At 42.8% G+C, this 26,705-nt stretch overlaps 1 protein-coding gene across 7 annotated transcripts in view; it reads right to left on the bottom strand.

Annotated features, from left to right (window-relative positions):
• herc1 (HECT and RLD domain containing E3 ubiquitin protein ligase family member 1) overlaps positions 1-26,705 on the bottom strand; it is a 54,863-nt gene that overhangs the window by 22,272 nt on the left and 5,886 nt on the right. For 2 of the 7 annotated variants that reach the window (XM_087179403.1, XM_087179407.1), the window contains exons 6-45: positions 26,379-26,475; positions 25,425-25,568; positions 24,957-25,084; positions 24,543-24,687; positions 23,913-24,084; positions 23,086-23,220; positions 22,637-22,802; positions 21,976-22,101; positions 20,521-20,742; positions 19,200-19,352; positions 18,438-18,570; positions 17,706-17,897; positions 16,705-16,929; positions 16,279-16,452; positions 16,055-16,169; positions 15,832-15,952; positions 15,304-15,475; positions 14,249-14,594; positions 12,225-12,345; positions 12,076-12,127; positions 11,026-11,297; positions 9,907-10,122; positions 9,676-9,796; positions 9,104-9,341; positions 8,808-8,980; positions 8,085-8,240; positions 7,879-7,985; positions 7,656-7,766; positions 7,408-7,578; positions 6,879-7,118; positions 6,441-6,524; positions 5,226-5,785; positions 4,075-4,720; positions 3,146-3,419; positions 2,692-2,902; positions 2,447-2,607; positions 1,890-2,006; positions 1,302-1,557; positions 500-621; positions 161-387 (exon numbers count right to left, since the gene is read on the bottom strand). In XM_087179403.1, coding sequence (XP_087035529.1) covers positions 161-387; positions 500-621; positions 1,302-1,557; positions 1,890-2,006; positions 2,447-2,607; positions 2,692-2,902; positions 3,146-3,419; positions 4,075-4,720; positions 5,226-5,785; positions 6,441-6,524; positions 6,879-7,118; positions 7,408-7,578; positions 7,656-7,766; positions 7,879-7,985; positions 8,085-8,240; positions 8,808-8,980; positions 9,104-9,341; positions 9,676-9,796; positions 9,907-10,122; positions 11,026-11,297; positions 12,076-12,127; positions 12,225-12,345; positions 14,249-14,594; positions 15,304-15,475; positions 15,832-15,952; positions 16,055-16,169; positions 16,279-16,452; positions 16,705-16,929; positions 17,706-17,897; positions 18,438-18,570; positions 19,200-19,352; positions 20,521-20,742; positions 21,976-22,101; positions 22,637-22,802; positions 23,086-23,220; positions 23,913-24,084; positions 24,543-24,687; positions 24,957-25,084; positions 25,425-25,568; positions 26,379-26,475 — 7,602 coding nt within the window. Of the gene's footprint in view, positions 1-160; positions 388-499; positions 622-1,301; positions 1,558-1,889; positions 2,007-2,440; positions 2,608-2,691; positions 2,903-3,145; positions 3,420-4,074; positions 4,721-5,225; positions 5,786-6,440; positions 6,525-6,878; positions 7,119-7,407; positions 7,579-7,655; positions 7,767-7,878; positions 7,986-8,084; positions 8,241-8,807; positions 8,981-9,103; positions 9,342-9,675; positions 9,797-9,906; positions 10,123-11,025; positions 11,298-12,075; positions 12,128-12,224; positions 12,346-14,248; positions 14,595-15,303; positions 15,476-15,831; positions 15,953-16,054; positions 16,170-16,278; positions 16,453-16,704; positions 16,930-17,705; positions 17,898-18,437; positions 18,571-19,199; positions 19,353-20,520; positions 20,743-21,975; positions 22,102-22,636; positions 22,803-23,085; positions 23,221-23,912; positions 24,085-24,542; positions 24,688-24,956; positions 25,085-25,424; positions 25,569-26,378; positions 26,476-26,705 lie in introns of all 7 variants that reach the window. The other 5 variants (XM_087179402.1, XM_087179406.1, XM_023426713.2 and 2 more) reach the window with 4 other exon arrangements.

A 26,705-nucleotide genomic window follows, 5' to 3' on the forward strand; every position in this document is an offset into this window, starting at 1 on the left:
TGAGTGACCTTTCAGGAGAAATTTGGTTGAAGTGAAGTGAGAGTGTCTGACTGATAAAGCGTGCACACACGAGTTTACTGTGATGGAGAGGTAATGCAGGGCAGATACAGAGCAGAATGGTGATGGCAGCTCCCTGACCGAAGCATAAAGTCACACACACCCATGTTGGCCAGTCCAGTACCTCCGGGATCCACATTCCCAGAATGTCCGTGTCACTGGCAAGGTCCTGGCCGAACATGGCCTCCATGGTCTCCTCATCCAGGTCCATCTCCAGTTCTTCGTCCAGGTTGAAGTCATAAAGGGCAGCTGGGTCTTGTTGCTGTTGGAGGGATGAGACCTCCCGACGTGACTGGCTGTGGTGGGCCTGCACTGAGCGGTACAGTCCAGCTGAGAAGCACAGGAAAGTTTAACGTGAGGTGTTGAAGTAGGAGGTGAATTCGCACTTTGGTTAGACCAAGTGTGACGAATAGAGAAAGATGTCTTAGTGGATAATTCTCACCAGCGCGGGCTAACAGTGTTCGTGCAGCCAAGTCAAAACGGTGTTTCCTACCGACAGCAGAGCGTCCTCTGAGAGCAACACCGCTGGAGGCTGATGCACTGTCTTGCTCCAGACCCTCGGGACTACAAAGTAAACAAATAGTTTGTTTTTATATGTGATTATTACTTTAGTATTTTTTAACTCAAGTATTTTCCTTCTCTACATTTAAAGTTGAAATCGTTACAAAGTAAAAACAAAAGTCACAAGATGAAGGTATGATGAACCGTGTGAAAAACACAACAAATATTAAGAGTCAAATCAGCAGCTGCAGCAGAGAAGAAGCTGATGATCTGATGCACCACCCGGTGACCACTGCAAGTGTCCCAAATCAAACACACCTGCAATGTTGCGTGACCAACAGGTGCATGCTGGGTCTGGGCTAAAAACTAAATGCTAAATGACAGTGGATCCTTCAGCTGTGACTTCTACATTCACTTCTACAATCAATGAGGTGCTCACCACCTTTAATAATCTTCTTTTAGTGGACATCACAGCACCAAATTCAAATTCTGTCTATGATGATTCAACAAATTAAAAGGAGAACATAAGGTTTTCAAAATACTTCAACATCATGCTGATGTTACTTAACAGTGAACACTCCAGCGTTCTCTCCTGGTTTCCTCAGGTCTCTCTCTGGGTTTTGGATTAGAAATTTATGGCTGTGGTCTGCATTTAATCTACACGTGATCTACTCAAGTTTCCATAATATTCATTCATTCTATTTCGAATTAGGAACATGGGTAAAATATGTGAGACTTCCTACCTCTCACTGAAGCCCTCCTCCATTTCTGAAGTGTCTGCACTGGCGATGTCTCCAGGAGAGCACAGGTACGAGTTCCTGTCCAGAGATTTGCCTCCAGCGGAAGCTGTCGCACCGGGACAGGAGGAGTCAGACCCATCACCGCCGACACCGCTGCCTCTGGTGTGAGGCTCGTCGTGCTCCTCTTCTGTGCCTGGATGTTCTATCATCCACATGGCCAGGACCGTGATGTTCTGAGCGTCTGCCTCTCCTCGCGCACCTGGAGATAAACCATATCCATATACCACAAAATGATCGTCATGCCACAATATTTACAATTATTAAACAATAACATTTTTGACATTATGAATTCCACCATTTTCTGTGCTTATTAGGCACAAATTTCATCAAACAATCATGACCTGGTTACTATTTCATGGCATGGTTTAATTGCATTCATTGTGATTAACAAAGAAACACATTGTTTTATTCTAGTTCTGTAGACACTGCTCTACCCTTACTCTAGTATTGAAGTGTCTATCCAACTTCTGTTGCTCTTAAGACGAATTCAACTAAATACACTGAACTAACTCCAACTTGGGGGAGACTGACCAGTGGCCTCCAGAGCTTTGGTGATCTGGCGCAGGGAGAAGCCCATCTCAAGCAGAGGCACAGCAATGGCAGGAGGAGGGGGAGACGTCGACAGCCTGCTGCTGGGGTCTGACAGAGCTGCAGCAAACACCAGCCACCATTAGTGAAATCATTATGAAATCTGGGATGTTGGTTTGAATATGGCTTTAAGAGCGTAAAAAATATGAGTTAACGTCCGTGTGCATCGCTGTTGTTCCAGTATTATAATGTGATGAGTGCTTTTGGCTACTTAGACTTATTTCTTATATATATATATATATATATATATATACTTATGCTGTGAGTTGTATGGTGAGCAAAAAAATTCAACTGAAAATGAATCACCATTACAATTTTTGCAATTGTCATCATGATGTCATGAAGAACAGTTTTTTGTTATGGATGAGCTGAATAAAAAATACAAAGTTAACAAGCTCAAAACTGTACAGCTTTCCATGCTATTCTGAATATCATAGAAGCTTTTCAATAACACAACGGTGATATTAACATGCAAGGAAATCAGGCATACTTACAGGTACCTGTTCTGTTCTGTGGTCTGCTGGGCTGGGAGTCAGGGGAGGTGAGACTCTGCCTGCGGCCAACCTCATCCGAGGGAGATGTTGGCAGAGATGACACCGGAGGAGTCTGGGCTCGACGGGTTGGAACCAGGGTGGTGGTCGGGTAGCTGGAGAACATTTGCCTGTAATAACAGAGAGACACATCAGTTTCATCATACATGGAAAACAAGGCCTAGCTGATAATATGTGCAGCTATCTGTTCTGACCTGAGGAGGCTGAGAGGCATGACCCCCGGAGACTCCGACGCAGGGACGGTCTCTGTGTCTGTGACAGGTGTTGTAGCCGTGGTGGTGTCCTCCAGAGAGGAGCTCATAAAGGAGGTGGTGCTGGAGGCAGAGGGGCTGGTGGTGACCGGGGTTTGTGCCAACTGCTCACCCTCTGTGCCTTCCCCCTCACCCTCTGGTTCACTTCTCACTCCTGAGGGACATAAAAAGACGGGCAAAACTGAAGCCTGTTATCTACAGTATATCTATCCAAGCAGTAATAACTGCTGCGTATTTATTCTACAGTTTTTTTAAGCTGTAAACTGAATCCCCTTGGGGGCATTTGTTGTTGTTGTTGTTGTTGTTGTTGTTGTTGTTGTTTTCTTTTAATTAATCAATTATAATTATTACTATTATATTATAATCCGTAGCCCTGAATCAAAGCACATATTCTCACCAGGTTTGACCTTTCCCCCATTCGGCTCCTCCAACAGCCCGTTCACCACTAGTTTGTAGATCATGGCTTGTGCCCTTTCCAGGTCTGCCAGGCCCAAAGCCCGTTTGATGGGGGAGCGCATCACTGCCCGCTTCACCATGTGGCGCATGAGAAACTGCAGAGCTGCCCGCATCTCCACCTCCTCCTGGCACACCGGTGAGGTGGCAGTTGTGCTTCCGCTGGTGCTGGCATTTAGATCAGCATTGTGCCCACTGGGTGCTGCGTCCGGTAACACCTTGATGTCAGAGGAAAGAACAGGTTAGCATCAATCTGACAGTATGTGACCTGGATCTGTTTCACTCACATCACCCATTTCTACCTGCAGAGATTCTGTGTGTGTTGCTCTATTTTCAATTGGTCTAATTATTCCATTTATTTAAAAACACGGTAAGAAGGTGAAGACCAGTGACCTTTTCTTAAAGAAATAGTTGAGCATTGGGGGAAATGCGCTTATTTCCTGCTTATTCGCTTTTTTGTCAAGAGTTAGATGACAAGTTAAAAAAACACTTTCTTGTCTCTTTGTCAAACACAAGGCTATAACCAGCCGCCGGAAACAGCCAACCTGGCTCTGTCCAAAGGTACCAGCACCTCTAAAGCTCACAAATCAACACAGGTATAAGGTGTTAATAAGTGAGCTTTAGAGGTGCAGGTACCTTTGGACAGAGCCATGCCAGCTGTTTCTTTATGTCTCAAGTCTTTATGCTATACTAAGCTAACTGGCTACAGGCAGCAGCTTCATATTTAACACATAGACATGACAGTGCTATCAATCTTCTCATCTAACTTTTGGCAAGAAAGTAAATTGGCACATTCTCAAAATGTCAAACTATTCCCTTTAAGAATGTCATAAAGTTTAAACTGCCACTGTACAACCTAGCAAGCTGAAGTACCTTTGGGATCAGCAGCAGCTCAGCATATTTGCTGCAGCTCAGCAGGGCGCTGAGGGCCTTCATGGCTCCCAGGTAGAGGTAGGACAGCTGCACAGCATGGATCTCCGACTGGGTGGCGATAGAGGGAGGAGAAGTCTCGTGACTGCGGGAGCCGTGCTCGTGGCCTTTCTTCCTGCTCCCTTCAGCAGGAGTGTGAGGAGCTGCAGAGAAAAGGTTCTCATTTCCACCTAACCCTCCACCAGCCACAGAGGAGATCTCACTCTCTGACTTTGAGTTGGGCGCCACGTGGGCTTTCACCTCATCCAGACTGTGGGACACGCGCAGGTCAGAGGTCGTGGTATTTGGAGCTGATCCAGATGAGGCTCCAGCACCGTCTCTTTGTTCGTTACGGTTGTGACCCTCATTGTCTGCTTTGTCTTCATTAGTGGTTGGCTCATGTCCGGTCGATGCGGCGTTGCGATGCTTCTTGTCGTGGCGTCGTGCATTGAGCTTCGCGGCAGTTTCCTCGTGGATACTCGTAAGGTAGGTGAGGTCCAACAGCAGGGAGGCGGTGAGGCCACGGAAACGTGCCACGTCGAAGGGCAGCGGCTCGCAGGGCTCCAGGTTGTATAGTGGAGTGTCACTAGGCGACCAGAAAGTTGGGAAGCTTTAATAGAAGGGAGTGGAGAGTGAAAAGAGACAAGGGAAGGAAACACAAAGTGAGGGAAAGGGCAGGAGAGAAAGAGCACAGCATGCAAGACAAATAAAAAGATGGAATGTGTGGGTATGACACAAAACAATGCTACTCAATGAATTCCTGGGGCCATGCAAAAGAGTAATGATGCACAGGGGCAAGTCAGTGACAGAAATGTACAAACAGTAAATCAGAGTAAGGGAAATGGGGGGTGAAGAAGTGATTAAAAAGCAAGAGGCTAATGCATCAGAGGAACATGAATACAGGCAGTTTTAGCACATTTTTACCCTACAGCAGTGGCAGCCAGAAACTTTGTTATTGTCAAGATAGTAATAAAGCAGCTGACAGTTTAGTTACCTACAAAAATATACTAGTAAATAATAAATCTAGCAACATATATATATATATATATACAAAGAAAAATGTCCAAAGGAAAGTGACAAAAAAGGTGCCAAGGCTAAACTTCTTCACCCAGTACCTGATGGTGATCTCAGCTTCGTCCCACTGCACCTTAGCTGAGGTACTGCCCTCCTTCACCACACCCAGCAGAGTAGCATGGCGCCCGGTCTGCTTGTGTACACATCGCCCACCGACACGGAGGCCTGCATCTGCACCGCCGATCACCGCCAGGACCGGCCACACCTCTGTGCAGAGCGTTCGCAGGTGGTGCTCCGACAGCTCCCCCAAGCCGTGCTGCCGTCCGTGGCGTCCCCTCTCCTCCTCCGTCCTCGTGGGCGTTTCTTGGCTTTCTCTCTGGGCGTCGTGCTCCTCGCGGCTCTGCACCGAGCGACTCTTTTTAAGTCTCTGCGCCCCACCGCTACCGGACGCGCTGGCTGACTCTCTAAAGCAAGGCTTGATCTTGTGAAGCCGTTCAACCATCGTTTTGTTGATGCGATGGGTCCAGTGGTCGGTGCGATGTAAGATGCGGATCAGCTGTGTGGTGGCCTCGGCCAGAACAGTGGCCATGGGGCTGCAGACTGGGTCACCAGGTAAGAGGTCTCGAGGTGTTCCCCTCATTTGCATGTCACAGATCTTAACCTGGAGCCATTCAAAGATAAGTAAAATATACATTTATATAATGTACTTAGATAACTGTCTGTATACAGTAAATAAACAAAGAGACGCTAAACCCAATAAAAAGGGATTATTCAAAACTTTATACTCTGGGAGTAGAAGTAAAAGAGAGTCTGCATAATAATTTCAAACATCACAACTTCTTACAGAATTAACCTGCTAAGGGAAAGTCAGAGTTACCCACAGATGTCCGAGGCAATAAAACACACACATCTCACTTAATCTTGCTCTCATATCTTCTGGCTTTTTTGACTTGAGAATAAAACCTTGCACCAACATCACTTTTCTGAGTAAAAGTGAGTATTATTTATTTACAGTGTTAAGAGTTTAGAGGACAATGCATCAACAACACTGACATTTTAAAAACATCAATGTGCTGGGATTAACTCAACATTAATTTTTTTAAATCAAAACACAAGACAGCAAATTTGAGGATAAGAAATCTCAATCCCCAAGTCACTGATATTCTGGTAATTCTCTGGTCACGCACAGAAATCATACTTGCTCTAAACAAAAGATAAGGAAGTAAGCCAGCAGAGGTGAAATGACTTCATGTTGCTGTTTTACAGACCAAGAGGAAGTATGTGTCCCAGGCAGGTGAACATTTATGTTGTCTTACCTTTTCTCCTGGGTTACTGCTGTAGAACATCACACAGGGATACAGTTCTGTGGCGTCCACGTCCTCAAAGGCCAACTTCGGCTCCTGTGGAACCACAAGTTAACAGTTAGAGATGGACACAGAACTCTGAGGAGATACATCAGATTTTTCATGCTGTTTCTTTTATAGATTCTTTATATATTAATAATGTGTCTGTGCATTAAAGTGTCCTTGTCCATTGTCCATTGTGTGAGTGTTTATGTGCAATGACAAAGGCAAGCGAAAGAAATATATACTATTTTTAGAAACATATTCAAACAGAAAAGACTGTATCTTTACGCAAACATGATAAACTGCTGTACGCCACATGAATATCACCCCGGTCTCGTCATCTGGAGACTAAAGTTTGCTACAGTATCTGATGTTGACTTAGACTTATTTTTCCCATGAGTCTCACACCTCTCCGTTCTTGCCAAAGGAGATGGTTCTGGCCTCCATGTCCAGGACACAGGTGATGAAGTCTCCCTGAGTAAAGCTGCTCAGTGTCAGCGTTTGCTCTCCATTGTGATAGAGGTTTCCGCTGTACGCCCGGTACAGCCACATATCTGACGTGGTGCGGTGGTTGAAGTCGTGCACGGGCCAGCGTGAGACCCCCACACATGTGCCCTCGTTGCCTCGGTTCTCCTTCACGATGTAAAACTACGAAAGAAATAAAAGGCGAAATTAATCAAAAAGGTCGACAACTTAAAAAAGAGATAACTTATATTTGGGAACTATGTTTTAAACACAGGCTTTGTCTCTACTGTGATCTTTGTATATCTGTTTTCAATGAATTCAGCCTGGTTGTGTGTACAAAGCGCCAACACACCATCCTGTCTGGGCATGTATTGTTAAACTGCGGACTACAACAGCAATGACAACAGCTTCTAAATGAACTATATTATCATTTTTGTTCCATCTATAAAGATGTAACAATACAACACGGTACCTTCCACTGGTAACATCCAGAGGAGATACCAGTGGAGGCCAGGCCGTAGCCTTTTCCCCCACTGCCGTGCGTCAGCCCCTGGCCGTTTTCCACCACACAACATTGAGCCTTCTCTGGATCAAAGGACACCTCCTGAATGGGAAGGTTCTCATCCTCCTCCTCTGCCTCTCCCTGTGTATTAAAGAAACAGTCAGTCATTCAAACAGACACAGCAGGGGTTAGGAAAGGGCGAGTGGTCGGTTGCACACCTGTAGTTTGAGCTCTTGGACTTTTTCTTTAATCTGGATTGAGTGCTTTGCTTGAGCAATGGGAGCTTCCCACATGCAGTCAGACAGCAGGGAGAAGAGGCGCTCCACCACCTTGAAGAGAGGAGTTTATATTAGCTTGCTGAGTGACAAACAGTCTGTTACATTAAGGGATTAGGCCAGTGATAGTCTATATTTTTGCCATAGTCCAAACAAAGTGGCATGCCTGTGTCATTTGGTCATCCTCCATGTTGGCCTCACACGCAGGCAGGACAGCCTCCAGAACATGAAGAGCGAGGAGCCGAGTTCTCAAGTTTCCCACCAGAGGGACGCCTAAAATAAACAGACAAGAGTTAATACCTCTGGTATGTTTTTATTACATAAAATACCACACATGTATCTGTGTTGTTTTACACCAGCTGGTTGCACCACCTGAGCAGCATTTCTGTGCAGCGATGTTGAGCAGCACTTCAGTCCATTTGGGGGAGGCCATCTTGGACTGGATGGCCTTGGAGGAGACCACTCTCCTGAGGAAGACCAGGAAATCTCCCAGGTGGAGCTCTGCCGTGTGCTGCTTACGTATCAAAGCTGAAAAACAACCACACACACACACACCCAACACACACACAATTATAGGCTGCATGTTGCATTTCATGGAACACAAAACTTTTTTTTTCACCAGGTTGTTTTGCATAGTGTTAGACCAAACTGCACTTAACTGAATAGTAAAGAATCTAAATGTGATTCAAAAATCATTGCTTATTTTAGCAGCAGATTTTATTTTAGTTTTAATTAGTTCTTCATTTGAATATCACCAGATTCTTTGATGTGACTCTGACTACAGTCATGTGTTTGTAACAAATGATGGAACAAAACCTGCTCTTGTTTCCTGATCATATGACTCACTGTCTATTAGTCATTTACATTTCTGTTAAATTTTGTTATAGTTCTCGTTAACAAAACTTCATTATGATGGGAAAACTGTCAACAAATATGATTGATCAAAGCTTCTGTTGATGAAAAGTAACACTGCTCATGGCCACAAACAGAATACTGCATGTATTATAAAACACAAGAGGGACAACATGCCTTCCTCATCAGACTGACAAAAGATCCTTTCCATCAAAGGGTAATGAGAGTGAATTATTCTGTCACCTCTAAAGTCTTTCTTTTCAGAGTCTGCACTGTCCTCGTGTTTGTTGTCTTCCTGTTCTTTTCCAGAGGACAGAAGACTAACTCCTGCCTGAGACAGCAGGTTCTTCAGCTGACTGCAGAGCAGGTCCAGCAACGACTGGACCACCTTGGGACTCAGCTTGTCTGCGTATGTCCTGCAAACCCAAGGAAAGACACAGCGGTTGATGCAATCTTTTCTTTGTACCAGTTCAGGTTTATACAGTACTGATGTCATGATGACTCCATTTCATTACTTTTAAATCTCCTAGATCTCTTACCCGGTGCTGATGGCCAGTATCTGAAGCAGGCGTGTGGACGCCACCTTCAGGGCAGTGCTGAGCTGGGACACTCCAGGTTTCTGCAGCAGCTGGAGGGGCTGCCCCAGCATGGTCTCCGTACCGCAGAGCTGAGACAGCACGTTGAGCAGCCCGCTGGAAATGGCCAAGGAGACATCCACTGGCTGGTAACGAACACTCAGAGCAAACACAGTCACCAGCAGGAGGCGCTGCTGGGCTTCTAGGATGGAGAAAGAGACAAGGTAGAGACAAAGGCATCAGGTTGTCTGCTGGAAAAACTGAATTTCAAGTAAAATATCCAGATTAGGATCAGATTAGGATTTGGTTGAGTGTTTTCAGGACACTTAAGCAAGCTCAGTTCAAATGCTCTGAAAGTTGACCTGGTAATGTCACCTATGATGCACCTGCAGGGGAAGCTGCCAGTTGAAAATGTTAATGAGCTAATGTTAAAAAATCTTAAAACAAATGTCTATGACTCATATTCTGAATAATTTTTAGCTCATTACATTGTTAAAGCTGCACGACTAAGAGTATATGGTGGCAGTTCTTATTACCGATGTGGTGTTTGTTCGCCTGCAGTGCTCTCTCCAGTGTGACAGACAGCTGCTGGTAGATCTTATGGACGGCTGTCTGGATTTCCATTTGGAGGCTCCTTTTAGCTGCTTTTACACCATCCTGAAAAATAACAGAACACCTTATTATGTTAAAGACACATGGTAGAAAACAGATAGATATTTTTTTTCCCAGAAAGGGAAGTATCTACTCATCAAGTGCCTCATACGTACCTGGTAGTGATGTAGCTGAACGCTCTCTCTCTTCAGTCCTCCGGTGCCCACGGTCCCGAGGCCGAAACAACCGGCCAGGAACTGCAGCCTGACGGAGGTGAGCAGGGAAGAGGACTGGAAGGCACTGCTGGATCGATCTGCGTTCCCAGGTTGGCTGCCCTTCTCTTCCATGCCAGAGATCAACACCACAATCTGGTGGAGCGCCTCCAACCGCAACTGAAGGTAACACACCCCAACAATCAAGTATACATTCTGAAAGGGTTACACATCTAACTCCTTTATGGTCATTTCATCAACTGTAGGAAACAGTCTCATTTGTGGTTTAAAGTTTAAGTCTGATGATATTCTGTATTTTTCTTTCCCAAAAAATCCAATGAAAACACTAAAAACAACAATGAGTTGTTTCAAAACTATTGTGTGTGTGTCAAAGCCTGATATTCCGATGTGCCACAAAGCTCCATTGTTGTCCAAAAACGACTTAAAACACATCAGTGACCCAAATGGTTGCAGCAGGTGACATGTTCCCTTAATATTATGAACACAACCACTTTAGTTTATTTTGAGTCAATCCCACATAACCCATTCTGCTGCTGTAAATATTCAGTAGCACCTCAAACCCACAACTGAAAATAGTCCTCAACCAATGTACTATTTACTTCTATCTGAGTAGAGATTTCTAAAAACTCCAGTATCCAACTGTTTAATCTGCACTTTATTTAGTCTTTTTAAAAATAGGCAACTATATATTTGTGACCAGTTGTTAAAGATCTTCAGTAGGAGTCGGTGGGTTCAGAGCTCAGCAGCACACACAGGAAAGTGGGAGTATTGAGAGACGGGTAAATTCTTTAATGATTTTGGTCTTTTCAAGGGATTGTTTTATAATATGAAAAATACAGAAAAACACCAGCCTTATCTTTTAAGCAATTCTGTTATAAATTATTAACAATTGAAGTAGAAAATGAAAATCACTCAAACAAAAAGGATATAAAATTATTATATCCCTGGTGTCTGTTGTGATGTTGATTACTCATTATAATTTTAGGTGGGATCACAGGAATAAAAAGGACTTGTGCTTCACTTCAGACTCCAGAGTACCAAAGTTGTGAGACAGTCCCTCACCTCTGCTCTGCTCTGCTGCTGTTCCATGGCCAGGATTGTCGCCTGTGGGCTGGTGGACATACTTTCCTCTGGCTCCTTGAAGGCTGGAGCCAGGCCCACGTCACCACTGATGAAACTGACCATGTTGTCAATGAGGGCGTGGATGCCCAGCGAGCGGCTCAGGTCCAGGTCGGACTCCTCGTAGGAGTGTGCCGAGCTGTAGCTCCGCTGACGGCTCAGTTTGGCTCGGAACCAGGATTCGGCCAGGGAGTCTGGTGAGCTGTGAAGCAAACCTGAAGATGGAGAGGGAGAGGAGCCTTTCAGATGCATAAATGCACAAGATAACTCTCTTAATGGATGGACCATGTAGCTTTTAAGCACTTAAGAGCTTGGCAGTGCGATGCATTATTACTCTATAAAAGTTCATCGAATGGCCAAATGCTGATTCTTCATGCAGGCACAAGCCTTCATCAGCCATTATGATTTCATCTATAATGGGCGCGCTGAGTTTCCAGTGCCCACTGAGGAAAAATGCTGCAGCTGAGAAGTGGAATGGTAATCAGGGCTGGCTGAGAGCAACTGACAGCACTGAACCTCAAAGTATCAGTACTGATGATTTCTTTACAGATGCAACTGGTAATTTCCATGAAATCTCTTCAGCGTGACAAATCACATTCTTCACAAGGGACATTCCAAGCAGAAGAATGAGCTGTTATCTGTACAAGAGGCACATCTGTGTGTTCTTGACTTGTTTTCTCTGTTTATGTAAAAGCACGCTACACAGAATAGTAGAATATGAAGTGTCTGCGCTCAGAACAAGGGCCTCATCATGAGAGATGAATGGAAGGGGGCATCACAGTCATGGAGGTATGAGCTAACAAGAGGAAGAAACATGCCATCGTTTACTTGCTTGGAGCTCCTCTTGTGCTTGGGGCTCAACTGCCCCAAAAGAAGCAAATAAACTATCCATACAGGAATCAAGAGACAGAGAGACAAGAGTAACATATGAAAGATGACAAAGACAAACCTGAATCAACCTGAATCGACAGATTTACTGCAAATGATTTTTACCTCTTTTTTTGTGAGAGAACGCCAAGTCCAGGTCGACATTTCTCCTTCCACTCTGAAAGACAAAGGAGAGACAAAGCCCGATGTAGCACTCATTCAAACATAGGAAGTATCAATGTAGTGAGTACATGTATGTGAGAGTGTCACTTTACCAGAGTGTAACCCTCTTCGTCTGACTCGGGCTGCGAGAGATCAGACTCACTCCTGGACTTCATCAGTCTGTAACTCGGGCTGCTCTGCACCGAGCGGCTCTCTGCACTCAGACTCTCACTCCTACACATACACACATCACAGAAACTGATTAATTAAGATTCAATTTAATTGTCATTATGCAAAACAAGATTATATAACAAAAATTGCAAATGTAGATCCTTTATGCTACTCACAAAAATATAAAAGTTAGAAAAATAAATGAATAAATAATAAGTAAATAATAATAAATAAATAATCAAGTGAATGAATAACTAATCAAGTCATATAAATAAAACTAATTTCATGGTGGAGTGTCTCACAGCCTGAGGAAAGAAAACAGACCACCATCATATATACCATATATACATACAGTCATATTGCACATTGTACATTATTGTATTTTTGTATTATATTTATATTTTTCATAATATTTTCCCCATTTTTATTGTAAATATTTTATTCTTAAATTTTTCTATTCATATTTAAGCTATCTGTATTTTTCTTTTTTTTTCTTTTTTATATTTTTTCTTCTTACTATGTTTATTGGTATGCACCAAAACACACACAAGGCAAAGTCCTCATATGTGAAAATCTGAATCTGATCATCTTCATCAGTGACGACACAACAGCTTAAAAAACGTAACTGCACTAAACAAGATGATTAAAATGATTCTTTCCTCAAAGACGTGTGACATAAAGCACAAACACACTACAAAGCTCTAAATGGAGCATATCTTATAGTATCAAAAGGGCAAGTTAATAATTGGTACATGATGGCTGTGGAGCGGTTGCCTCCGACAGATTCTACTGAGGCCTCGAGCACAGAGAACAGCACTGAGATGTGATCAGGATCGAGGAGCTCCAGATGGAATGTGGAGAGTGAATGTGGGTCAACGTTCAGATGAAACTCGTTGAGACATGGGGAAAATTAGGTTAAGGTGCCAGGTGAACTCCAGAGCTATTCTGATTACTTAACAGCCAGGTGCACATTCTCATGGTTGCCTCTGGGTGGACGTGCTACCAACAGAAAATACAAAAGGTTTACAGTGTATTTTTAGCACCGTCATTGTTACAGAAACCAACAACAAAGACGAGAAGAAGCCTCAGCTACGCCACAGGTTTGTGCACTGGACACACACACATCACATTTTTTGGCAGTGGATAGAAGAGTGGTTATTTTCAGATTTTACTGGGTGTTGTATTCCAAGCCAATTCCAGATCTATTAAACTTTCCTGTTGGCATACGCCTCGTGTGCCAATTAGTATTTTTTCCATTATGTTTAAGCCCAAACATTAAAAAATAGGTTTCAAGTTTGTCTTAAAATCAACTCACGCTGAAAGAAGTTTCTAGTTGCTGTAATGATTCTGGCTGAGAGAGATTCCTTCTCTAAGTGATTAGAGATAGGGGACCAAATCCATAGTTCTTGTTCTGCATAAAAACCCATACTGTAAGCAAGAGCTAATATGAGGCTTCAGCAGTCTGAGCCAAATGAAATGGATCTCATCCAAAGATATTCATTTTAGTGAGTAAGTGGTTCACTATTCTTGAGTTCACCATGGCTCGGCAAAAAAAACACAAACACAGCACTTGGGAATTTCCCCATTTGATTCAGAGATTGAGAATTTGTCCCCTGTGTCTTACTCTCGATTTGCTTTTGAAGGGAATCTATTCATGGCCAACGTGGACAAGAGGAACAATTACAGTGACCAAAAAGTAGTGTTCATGTAGGAAAGTGAGTGTTATTTTAATAAAGATTTTTGTATGTGAACCTATCCTTCAATACTTTGCATCCAGGACAATCCAACAAGCTGATTTTCTCTGGACAACAAGTGAAACCATCTCCCTCCACAGTAGAAGAATATTTCTGCAGCACAAAATCACAACTAACGAGGGAATCAAGTGTTTAACTGTCGCTGATGTTGTTTGAATTATGTTTTACCACCTCCTCCCATCTGACTGTATCTGGGTGGCCAGTGCTCTGACCTGGTCATGAAGCCGAGACACTCCTGTGTTCCTGTAGCTGACTGGGTCTGGCCTTCGTCCTGGTTCTGTTTGGTCAGCTCGCCCAGCACAGGGCTCACCCCCAGCAACAGCAGGGCACAGCGGTGGATCACTGAGTTACAGGCAGCTGTGTACAGGTCCTGGCCCTCTGGGAGACCCGTACTGCCCCTCCTTCCCTCCTGAGACAGAATGGCGTCCTCCTCTCCTCCGCCTCCTCCTCCTCCACTCCTGGAAACAGAGCCGGAGCCCAGGCCTGTGCTGCTGCTAGCTCGCTCTCTGTCCCGACTGCGAGCCACTTCCCGCGCTGAGAGGAAACATTGAAAGATTTCTGTGTTGTGCGATAGGCACACGCACACACACACACAAAACACACAGAATGCTGGGTTAGAGGACGAGCAGCCGCCGCGTAACGCACCCAAGGTTTACTAGAGTGCAAAGTTTAAAACCAAAGCTCATGCAAATGCACCACACCGAAAAGACACTGTCACATTCACCTACATTTGAGAAGAACTTTCTCTCTATCACAATTATGAAAATTATATTTTACAGCTGAACATCCCACTGATGTGTGAGTGTGAGGACTTTCTCACTACTGTTCATCAGAGGCCACATTTAGCAAAATGACACATGCTAATCGTCACATGCTATGAAAACACAATATGTTTGAAACACCATTCTTTCCATGAAACTAACTGGTGAACTGCTTCTACAGTGGCTTCCTATCAAATAAATTACATTAATAACAGTAAGAGAAATGTAAATAATCACTTACACAGCTGAACTGCTTTGTCATTTTGAAAACTTCTTGGGACTACAAGTCAATGTTTTAATTATTTATTAAATGAATAATTCTAATAATATTAACATGAAGTGAATAATTCACCAGTTTAATAAACATAATCATAAAGATGAGATTGATTTTTACAGGCTTGAATGAACTGAAAAATACATTATATTATTAAATTATATGGCGAATGTTTCTGATGATTTGCACACTGAAAGCATAAAAGCACACAACTCCAGGCAGATGCACTTACTTCCAGCTGTCATTACTTCATGCTCCCTGTCCTCCTCCTCATCGTCTTGCTCCTGATGGCCCTCCTCTCTCTCGCGGTCGGCTCTCTCTTCCAGCTCTGCCTCCTCGTCAATGGTGCGTGTGAACGAGTGCTCCTGAGGGTCCATGTCCAGAGAGTCCTGATTGTCTGAAATCTGACCAAGTTAAAACAAATTACATATATGAGTGACTGTGGAAATCATTTTGTTTCATGACCAAAACAGCGATTAGCTGAGAAAGTGTCAAATTAGAGAAGAAAATTGTTAAACAATATGCAAAGAACAGGTGGTCTCACTGGTGTCTGAGAGGTGAGCACAGTCTAAGCAGAGACAGACACAGATAATTCACAGGTATATATTATACATTTTCACATTTAAGAAAAGCAAGCTTATACAATGTTCGTGTGAAATAAGAAAATGTAACTTCGTAGTTTTTGGATTCATTATGATGATAATGTTAAAGATAATAAAGGTGAATGCAAATGTGCATGTTTGAATGTAACTTTACTCACCCTCCTCTCACGTGAAGATGATCGGGTCTGGATGAAGTCCATATTCTTGCAGGCCAACAAACGGTTTCGGACTTTATAAACACTGCGATAGACCTCTGCGAGGGACTTGGATGGTTGGTATCTAATGGGAAATTAAAAATATACTTGTGATGTTTAATTCAGGCTGGTTCTATGGAACACTGTGTAAACCTTTAATCCGATGTATTGTATCATATTACCGTACCTGCCCTCTCCACAGGCTTGGCCCAGCAGCCCTGTGTGCTTCAACAGGGCTGCCAACACAAACCGGGTCACAGTGTCCAACAGAGACTCATTACTGAGAGACGCATTGTCCCAGTCTGCAACAGAAGACACAGCACAGTCAGTACACTGTCAGGTACATTTCAGGGCTATTTACTTTAGCACAGAGACAATGGAATTCATTGTAAGCCTAGTCCAATGGCAGACCTTTGCTGATGGCATAGTCCTGCAAGTTGATCCAGAGGCTGTTGGCAGGTTCTTTAGAGGAACCCAGAGCCAAATCCACCAAGACGCTCAAGTCAGGACGCAGCGTGCAGTCAAAGGGCTTCTGCTCCTCATTACCAGACAGTGCTGCCTCCAACAAAGAGCTGATGCAGGTGTCTGAAGGAAAACAAGTGAACAAACATTCATCATCTGAACAAATCAGAGAGGAAACAACTGATTAACAGTGGGATAAAGGGGCAAAAAGAGAAACACAATCCATCTCTAAAACTCAAAGAGCAGAATGAGTCCACTGAGAAAGTCTGAGTACAAAATATCCTGCAGGAATTTAAATTCACATCACTAAACTGCTCATGCTGTTACCAGTGTTCAACAATTAAAGTCACAGTGTTGTATCTGTCCCCTCCCTACCAAGCTGTGGGATGTCCATCTCCAAGCCGTTGCTGAAGAGGGGTGTTTTGAGCCAGTAAGCAGTATCCTGTTCCTCCAGAGAGGTAGGAGCTCCCTGCAGCATCCCACCAAGGCATCGGCCTACCAGCAGGGCAACTGTCCTCTCCAGGTCCACGAGCCACACCCAGGACAGCGCCGGCTGGGGCAGGGACATTCCTGAGGCTGGCTCAGCAAAGTCAGAGGTTCCTGGAAAGTTAGAAAAAGGGGGATAGCATAAATTCAACTGCCCAGAATTATAAGACTTTAAGGTGATATGTGTATAAGGTGTTGAGAGCCCTACAATGGGTCCGCTATGGTGAACATGTTGAACAGCCTCAGTGGGACCCCAAACCTTGACAGAGTTACAGCCATGTATTATCTAGAAAACTACAAAACCAGAGTCTTAAATTGAAGCTGACCTGGCCTGTTACAGTCTGTGCAGAGTTTAACATGGTAGGCTTTGGGCGGATTCAAAATGTAATATCTCGATACAGTCCAGCTGAAATATAATACAATAATATTATTGTATGTGTTTCAGGTGGTTTTTTAATAATATTAAATATTAGTTACATAATTACATAATTTTTCTGCGATATTACTAAAAATACTGCATATGGAAGGAAATATCGCAATATTTAATATTATCAAATATCGACCCAAGTCTAGTAGATGGCATTCAAAGGTTATCCTTGAATTTACTTGTAAAAGACCAGTGTGTTAAGGAACGCTGATGGATGTTCCAAGGAACACAGACACACACATATCCCAACGCAGCGAATTCAAAACTTCATTCACAAGAAAGACCAACAAACAGTGACAATGAACATTATTGTTTAGTAAATATGTTTTTGACACTAAGTGATACAACAGCTAAGGGACTGTCGTAAAGCAGAACTCAGTGATTTTGGTATCCACAGCAGACTGGAAAAGCTTGTGAGTAGACCCTTAATTAAGACAAGAAAAGCTCCTTGTTTCAGGCTCACCATGAAGAGGCCACTGCAGCTCCTGGTCCTCCAGAGGGGACGCAGCAGGCAGCAGTCTGTTGAGGCGGTCCAGAGGAGGGAGCAGGTCCAATAGGTGGCTCAGCAGAGGCCTCGCCACTGACACCGGAAGCAGCAGCAAGGAGTTGATTATCTGGCACAGCATGCTGCCTGCTGCTGATACGTAGATCACTTCTGGAGATGACAGAAACAAGATTAGCATTTTAAGTTTCAAAAATTACAAGGAATTAATGACAAAAGACTGAAATGACAATGTCAAGTGTAAAATTTTAGATTGGGAGTTTCTGGATCAGACAAGCAAAAATTGCAAAGGGGTAATGAAAGAATTCTTATTCCTATCACTTACCATTAATGTGAAAAAATTATGCTCTTGAGGTCGGTGTCAAAATAATTAACCTTACTAAAATTCACCTTATTTCTGCATGTTGATACAACTTATTTAAAGGGGCATGTTTTATTACTTTTTCACATAAAGACCCAAAGGTATTATTGATTTGACATTAGCAGAATGACGCAAACTGTGAAAAAACAAAGCATGAATGGAATAAAGTGAACCTAAGATTCTAGGAAAGATCAATATAGAAACAGAGATAATGAAAGTGTTTTACAATGAAAAGGACAAGGGTTAACAGGCAGAGGTCAAAATAGCAAGCGGATGAGAGGTGAGGAGGCACGTCTGCCCTGCTGCAGAAGTAATTAACTGCTCATCTTCACCTTGAAGCTTTTCTCGTATGCTGCCATTCCAAGAACTCTCCTTTATCAAAGTGGCTGAGCGGGAGAAGATATCTGTGGCATGGGGCAGCAGGAGCTGCAGATGCTTGTGGAGCAAAGCCACACTGCTGGAATTCTACAGAAAAACACAGATCACATTGTTTTAATACATTAGATATACTTTTGGGATTTTTTTTAAAATGAACTCTCTGTTCTTAAGACAGTTAATCGCTGTCTGAGAAAATGAAATGTAGTTAACATGAGGAACATCCTGAAAAAATACATACTTACAAAATATCATACATCTGCAAAGCCACTGAAATCCCACTCACTTTGTCAAGAATTAGCTCATGAAAAAGCCGTGAAACTAAGAGTTACTTCGTTTCGCGCATCAGAAATTAAAACTACTTACATATTTTCTCTTAGGCGATTTAATGCCAATATCCGGCTTCATTAGCATCAACATGTGAGTTCTGAAATTAGTTGTGCCAATAAAAAGTGAATAACTTCATCAAATTCAATCATCACAGGGAAGCTGCCTTTCAAGTCTGTGTAATACAAACTTAGACGTTATGATGTAACCCACCAGTGTCACAAGAGAGCATTAGTCACATGATCCTACTGGCACAGGACCGAGAAGTTTAAACAAATGCATTTTTTGATTGTGTAATTGCCAGTTCCCCGATAATAAAAGTTTAATATACAGTAGGTAAAAGAGAGTCAACGTGTACAGCTACAAACACAGGGACAGTGGAGAGTCCATACCTCAGTGACAGAGTTAATGTGGCAGTATGCTAACAGCTGCTTCTGAAGGGAGCAGAGGAGTTGGTGAAGGTGAGCTGGCTGGCTGCTGTCAGAGGAGGACATGCCCTGCTGCAGCTTATCACTGTTCTTCTCCAGCTCCCCAAACGCCTGATCCTGTACCACACACACACACACACACACACACACACACACACACACACACACACACACACAAATCAGATATGAATAAGTATACGTGGTCAATGAGATGCATCTTCAGGGTAAATCTATGAATACAAACATGCATATAAAACAGCTCTAACTGTTTTATAGCCAAAGAGAACTGAGTCCTGAAAAGGGTTGTTTTCATAGCAGACAGTTTTCAGCAAGTTGTCAAGTTAAAACTGGTTATGAAAATTACAGAAGAGGCATCACATGAATCCAGAACTGGACCCTGTGATTTTGATGCCCAAATATATTTTTTTTAAATTGGCCATTTCTGTACCTGATTACTCCACCTAAAAACCTTACATTTGTTTTCACCCCTGGATTCACTTTGTTAAACCAGTATTTTCCCTCACAGTTTCTATTCATACAAAAGGAATATAACAAGAGCATGAGCTAATTAAAGGGCTGAAAGGGCTGAAAATTAGAATTTCCTCATGAGTTACACAGAATCATTATTTGTTCCACACCCAGTTTTTATAATCTGGATTCTTGGTATTTCCCAGTTTAGACCACCAAAATTTAATTTAATCCAAACAAGTACTCCTTTTGTTCAATTATATTTATTTATCTAGCCATGGTTTTTCCATTCGCAATTTTCCCTGAACAGAAAGGAGTTCTAGAGATGAAGAAAGGGGAAAGAAAAAGCAGAAAGAAAAATAGACCAAAGGCAATGACTCAAATGTGGAAAGCACTGCAGTCTAATCATCATTCATTGCTCAGGCCCGCATAATCACACACATTGGAAAACAGCCTTTGTGTTACAATCAATAAAATGGCGTCTTCAGAGAGAGAGGGAGGCACAGGAGCCAAGCCACTGCAGTGCCAGGAAAAGAGCCAGCAGGTGCTCATAACAAAGGATAACATATGACTCATGCTCTGCCTCCAGCACTCGAATATTGAGAGAAGCAGGAGACATGGAGAGATGATTAAAACGATGGTGCTCTATATGTTGGACTCTGCTGATGACTTCCTTCGTGAGTAATTTCTACATTTGTCAATTCTAAATAGACCATAATGATGCCACACCTAAGGGTCTGTTATTGAATAGCGCACATACTAAAATCAACAAGACAAATCTGCTCTCCGACTTGTACCAATCTAGCTCCAAACTTACAGTATAAAAGCCCAGATTCCTGAGCAGCGTCTTCATGAGGATTTCAGCCAGGTGGGTGTCAGGATGGCCCGTGGTGGCGCTGTAGGTGGGGTCTGGGGAAGCTGTAAAGCCCGTGCCAGATGAAAGCACCTCAGGGCCATCAGCAGGAGAGCTGTAACCCAGGAGCGAGGCCACGTGGGTGTGGTCCTGGAGACTGGTCAGGATGATGTCGAGCTGCATCCTCTGTGGCACAAACACACATATTCCAACAAAAAACATAAAGATTCAACAGAACCAAGCAACACTACGTGAAAGAATACATGTTGGTACAGCGGGTTCACACTGAGGACAACACCAGGTCAGTCACCAGATATTTACTTTGTTTAGAATCTGGTAATCAGGGAAATAAGGCCAATGTCAACAAGTTTGTGCAAGAAGAAAAGTCTACCTCAGCTGGGCAGGTTATCTCAAACCTCACAAACTTCAACAACAGCTAATAACATAGTAGAGTAGTTCAATGTTGGAAATATACATATTACCATTCTTGCTATGAGTTAGATGAGAATATCAATACCACTCTCATATCTGTTCATTGAATATGAGCTTATAGCCAGCAGCCGGTTAGCTTGGTTAGATATAGCTAACTGGCTAATGTTGAGTTCGAGGATCTTTTCACTTAATTAATTTGTGATCTTAAGTCTCTGAGTATCTTGAAAAGTAGATATGTACAGATTAAACAAACAACATACAACAGGTTAAGCAGTGAACTCTAGAGGTGACTTGACCTTCAGACAGTGCTCTGCAAGCTGTTTCCAGTCTTTATGATAAGCTAAGTTTTAGCTGGCTGCTGCCTGTAGCTTCATATTTACCAAACAGACATGAGAGTGGTGTCAATCTTCTCACCTAACCCGATAAGAAATCGGATGAGCATACTTCCCAAAATGTCCAGCTCTTCCTTTAAAAGCACAATTTACAACCATGCACAAGTTTCCACTCTCTGGAGATTTTATTTGAAAGTCCACAAGAATTTACATTTTAAACAGTTCCCTCCTAAGCAGCAGCCTCCATTGTTGAATTCAATGGAAAGTTTTAATGCTAGACTACCAAGCAGGCCTGTCGGGAACACAGAGTCCTGTGCTCGAGGCATCTTTGTCAGAACTTTGTAGCTCAAAGAGACCACTTACAGGAAGCAACCGCAGCCTTTTACTCTGCCCATACAACCATCCAAACAAAGTGGCCCTTTAACCAAGAGCTCACACTGTAAACGCTGCATCAATCATCCATCATTGACCGTACTGACCTAAAATGTTCTGTGTAGAAGTCCCAGCAACTTGGGCATTGGTTAATCCATACACATCTTACAGACTGGTTGTTACAGGTTCAGAAAACCAGAAGTGTTCACAACTGCTGATTTTAAATCCACATTTCAAAAAGCACGACAGCAGTTCTATCTGTGTACCAAGCAGCAGAAGGTACCTGTCCTTTGGAGAGACTCTCCCATCTGTCGGGGCCCTGAGGCAGCAAGGAGTGAAGTAGCTCCATCCTCTCTCTCAGTGGAGGCAGCAGCATGGTCGCCCCCACAGACAGCGTCTCAATCACCGCCTGATGGGACAAACACGCACCCACAGTTTGTCACTGATTCATGTCATGTGATAAAGACCTACAGATTTAAAACCTGTTGACAAGACAATACTGTCTCACTCTTATCCTAGGACGATACGGGACAGGAGAGGACGGGACAAGACGGGACAGGACAGGACAGGAAAGATGTTTTCAAGGCAACATGAAATAAAAAGCACAAGGCATCACAAGAAATATTCAGAACAGTTCCACAGTGAATACAAGCATTTTTCTGAATACAAAAAGAACAGTCAAGGATTGACTTTGCGATCTCTGAGGGTTTCTCAGAAAATAATCATCATGATTTGTATGAAACAAAGTTTTACAGGCTTTGCATGAGTCTGAGAGTGTCCAAATACAGAGGAGAATGTATGAACTGAACAAATATTTAGGTAGACTTTTTCACAACAAAAAGAGAAGCCATTTGGGAAGATGTTTCTATATCTTAAATGCTGAAACATTTTGTTGATAAACAGATTAGTTGATTGATGCCTTGAGCATGTTACTGCTCTCTTACCTCTTGAATCTCATCTGGCACAGAGGAGTCCATCAGCCTGAAGAGCAGGTTCCTCAGGGGCCTGGCCTGCCGCCCTAAGATACTGGTGGCCACACCCCCAGCCAGAGCCAGAGCCAGATGATTGGACAAAAGCCGAAGGCACAGCTTGAGGAAGTTATGATGCTCCCTGCAAATACATAAAACAAATCATTTACAATTTGCTTGAGCTATATTCCAAATCTATTTATCATTTAACGCACAACTAGAAAACTGAAGAGGAAAGAAGGTGTATTGGCAAGAGAAACTGTAAAGCAAACAAGTATAAGGAATTTGCGAGTGCTAGAAACAGACCAGGGGAAAAAACAACTGTTGTAAATCTGCCTTCTCTAATTTCCTTCCCTCTTGCTCAGTCTGATTGCCATGGCTGTCACTAGTGGTGATGGTGGTTTACAGGCTGTGTTTGTACTTACCTGGATGAGGGGAAGGGAAGAGGGGGAACTTCACTGTTGATGCCATCGCAGTAGCGCTCAAGGAAGGAGCGCAAGTGGGAAAAGGTACTTTCCTCGAGGTCGACGCAGTACGGTCTGTGCCAAGCCACCACTTGTCTGGAGAGTCATAGAGAGGAAATGTTAACAAGACATTAAAACTCTGGAGGAACACAGTGATGCTGCTAAGACAGTAGTTTATAATTACACTGACAAATCAATTACAGAAGAATTTACTTAGTTTAATCTTTTTAAGTAGCTCCACCTATTTAGTATTGTGCTTTCATTATTAAGGCTGAACGATATGCAAAAACCCATCATATTGTGATTATTTAGGCAGACATTAAGATTGAGATACGAGTCATGATTTCAGTTGGAATGGTCAGTTTTGCATCTCATTTTCACTGAAGAAAATATTTTACCTTTATCAAAAAAAAAAACTGCAGCTCCTGTGATTTGGATATTGACCTTGGCCAAATTGCCATTTCCAAAATATTTAATTTAATTGTTTAACCCTAATCAACTGTTGTCGCTTCTGTGTCTGTATCACACATCAGCACACAAAGCGTGATCCTTCCAGTTGTAACAGAGGGGGGAAAAAAAAAAAAGTGCATTTTACACACAGTTATTGACCTTTGTCTTATATTACACAATCTCCATTAAGCACAGAAGACCTGGGATGTGGTGACATCAGCACTCGCCTTAACCCCCTCCCTCCCCCCACATGAATATCCTGGATTTCCTACAAAATCCAGGATATTGTCAATGTTACCTGACCTACGCTCTGCGTGTTTACTCTGCTGATAACTGACCTGTCTCTGGGCAGGGCTGTCCAGGCCAGGCTGTGAGAGGTGCCGGCTGAGATCTGCTGAATGGCGACTCCATCCAGGCCAACGACCTTCTTGGGCTTAGTGATAGGCCCTGTGGAGTTCCCCTGGCCACACTGGCCCATGGAGTTGTTGCCCCAAGCATATACCTCATTGTCTAGATGGTGATTGAGTTGAAGACAAGTAGTGTGATTTTAGATACGGCTGAGATGATTATCATTATTGTGTTATTATTGTTACTGTACATATGAAAACACTAAATAATGACATGGTAGAATTTGTACTGCACATAGCTGAAACATGATTGCATTTATCAAGTCCTACAGCTGCAGGGCTGTATTAGCTTAAACAAATTTGGTCTATGTATTTGCTATTACATCATGCTACTTGCGACAGTCCTGTCACATGTTTAACAAACAGATAATCTCGCTGTGTCAGCAGAGTAGCATTCACTGACAAACTGTGAGTGACAGAGGCAATGGCCTTAGTATGTACTGTAACACTGAGAGCTGATCAACGAAAGCATGCAAACTTGTTTGTAGTTAACCATCTACAGAGAAGAGAGAGACAGAGGGTATGAGAAAGCAAGAACATGAAAAAGATAAAGACAAATACCATGCGACAAGGCTAGGCAGTGACTGTCCCCTATAGATATGTCCACCACCCTGGTTGTAGCCAGCTCTTCGATTAGCTTGGGTCTGAGTGCTGTGGCCTCAGAAGAACCACACCCCAGGCAGGCACCACAACCCCAAGCATACACCTAAAAACAAGAGGCATGAATTAACTTTAGCAGAAGATTTCTGCTATTCACACTGCAAAGCGTTGTATGTATCTTTGTTCTTTCTTCAGACAAAAACTATCTTGATGAGAAAACAGCAAGGCCACATCTTAAAGTATATCACTGTCAATGTCCAACCAGCTGTCGGTAGGAACGCATAAACAGCTGCATGAAAATCCCTCTTTGGGACAAATGTTAAGAACAAACCGCAGCTTCTATCCTTGGTTACCAATGCAGGAATAATGTCCTACCTGTCCAGTGGAAGTTAAGGCAAGAGACGACTGGCTTCCAGCACACACTTTCCTGATGAACATCCCCTGCAGGGCCTCCACTACTTTTGGCTTGTAGACTCGATTAGTATCACCATGACCGAGTTTTCCTACAGGACAACACATTATTTTCCTAAGACTGACTTATATATACATTTATATTATAGCACATATGCACATTGTAGTGACGTGCAACTGTTCGGCATTCACGTAGACTAGAACATGAAAACTAACTTCTTAGAAATCCAGAGCATATACAAAAGATTAAAGCATTATGTGCACAGCACAACTGTGGAAATGCCATATTCTGGAAATGCCTCATATTTAATTTGAATACTTCAAATATAGGAAATGTATTTATTAGCATTTATTTATAGCATACATTTTTAAATGAAACATTCAAAATAGACATCAAACAATGAAGTAAGTCATGGTGAAGGGTTTACACACCATTGTCCCCTCCTCCGAAGGACCACACAGTCCGTCCATCCTTTGACAGTGCGATAGTATGGGAGCTACCACATGACACCTCTCCCACATTGCTGATGTCTTTGACTAGGGTAGGAATGTTTCGGCTGTTGCTGTCACCGTGACCTATGATCCCAAGCGATGAAAAAATCGGTTTACACATGGAGATTATAGAACAAACACACAAAAACGTTTTTTCTTGCGTAAGTTTGGGGTGAAAAGGTCGACACACACAATTGGCCTCTGGTGTGTGTTGTTTTCTGTGTAAGTTTGCACAGCAGCAATGTGACAGGATACTCCACTGTCCAAACTGCCGGCGCTGACGAGCATCATCTCAGCTACTTTATCTCCGACTACTACTTCTGCCTGTATGACGCGTTCGGTGTGTGCTATATGCATCAGTTAAAGTGACACAATGCCACACAGTGATAGAGGGTGCTGGTCACTCAACAGATTATAAGTCCCTCTCAAGTTAATTTGTGATTTTGGGCCATATAGATAAAAATGAGTATTTTCAGTAAAATAAAGAAGATTCGAGTCGTTCTGAACATTAGAGATTGTGTATGTTGTTTTAGGAGCGTTACATTCTGGGTAGCAGGAAGTCATGTGGGCTGTATGCTGTTACCATCCCCTGATAATTCACTTCCTTTCAATATAATTTGTGTAAAAGTGCCACTTATAAAGATAAACATGACCCAACTCCCAAAATTAAAAAATGACACTGCTGAATCAAGTAAACATACTGTAGCTTTTAACCAGAAACTGTCCCAACAAACAGAGAAACACATACTGTAAAATGACTGTAAGAGAAAGAACACCTCATGTCATAATGTCCCGTCTTAATTTGTTTAGAAGTTTTGATGCCCAAAAACAGACAATCAGTGCAACCATAATGGGAACAATATTATATTAGGAGAAACCAGTTCAGAAACCTACCTAATCTTCCAAAATCTCCTTCACCCCATGTGTACAGCTCTCCATCCTCGCTGACTGCAGCACTGTGTCTGTAGCCAGCAGACACACACACCACCACCTGAAACAAAACAAAAGCCGCACACATCATCACACGCTGTTAATACCATTAAACATACAAGCAAAAACAATTTCCATTATCTATTTTAAAAATAACAGGCAAAGCAGAAAGGAGCTAAAAGCTAAAAGCAAACAGTACATTCCCAATGTACTGGATTTAAAAAGTTGAAATGTGAATACCATGTGAATAAAATACCATGTGTCAAGTTGTACTCGAATGCTGGCTGAAAC

This window comes from Seriola lalandi, unplaced genomic scaffold (genome assembly GCF_002814215.2).
Source record: "Seriola lalandi dorsalis isolate HSWRI2012SDOR001 ecotype SW California unplaced genomic scaffold, Sedor1 jcf7180002054835, whole genome shotgun sequence".
NCBI lineage: Eukaryota > Metazoa > Chordata > Actinopteri > Carangiformes > Carangidae > Seriola > Seriola lalandi.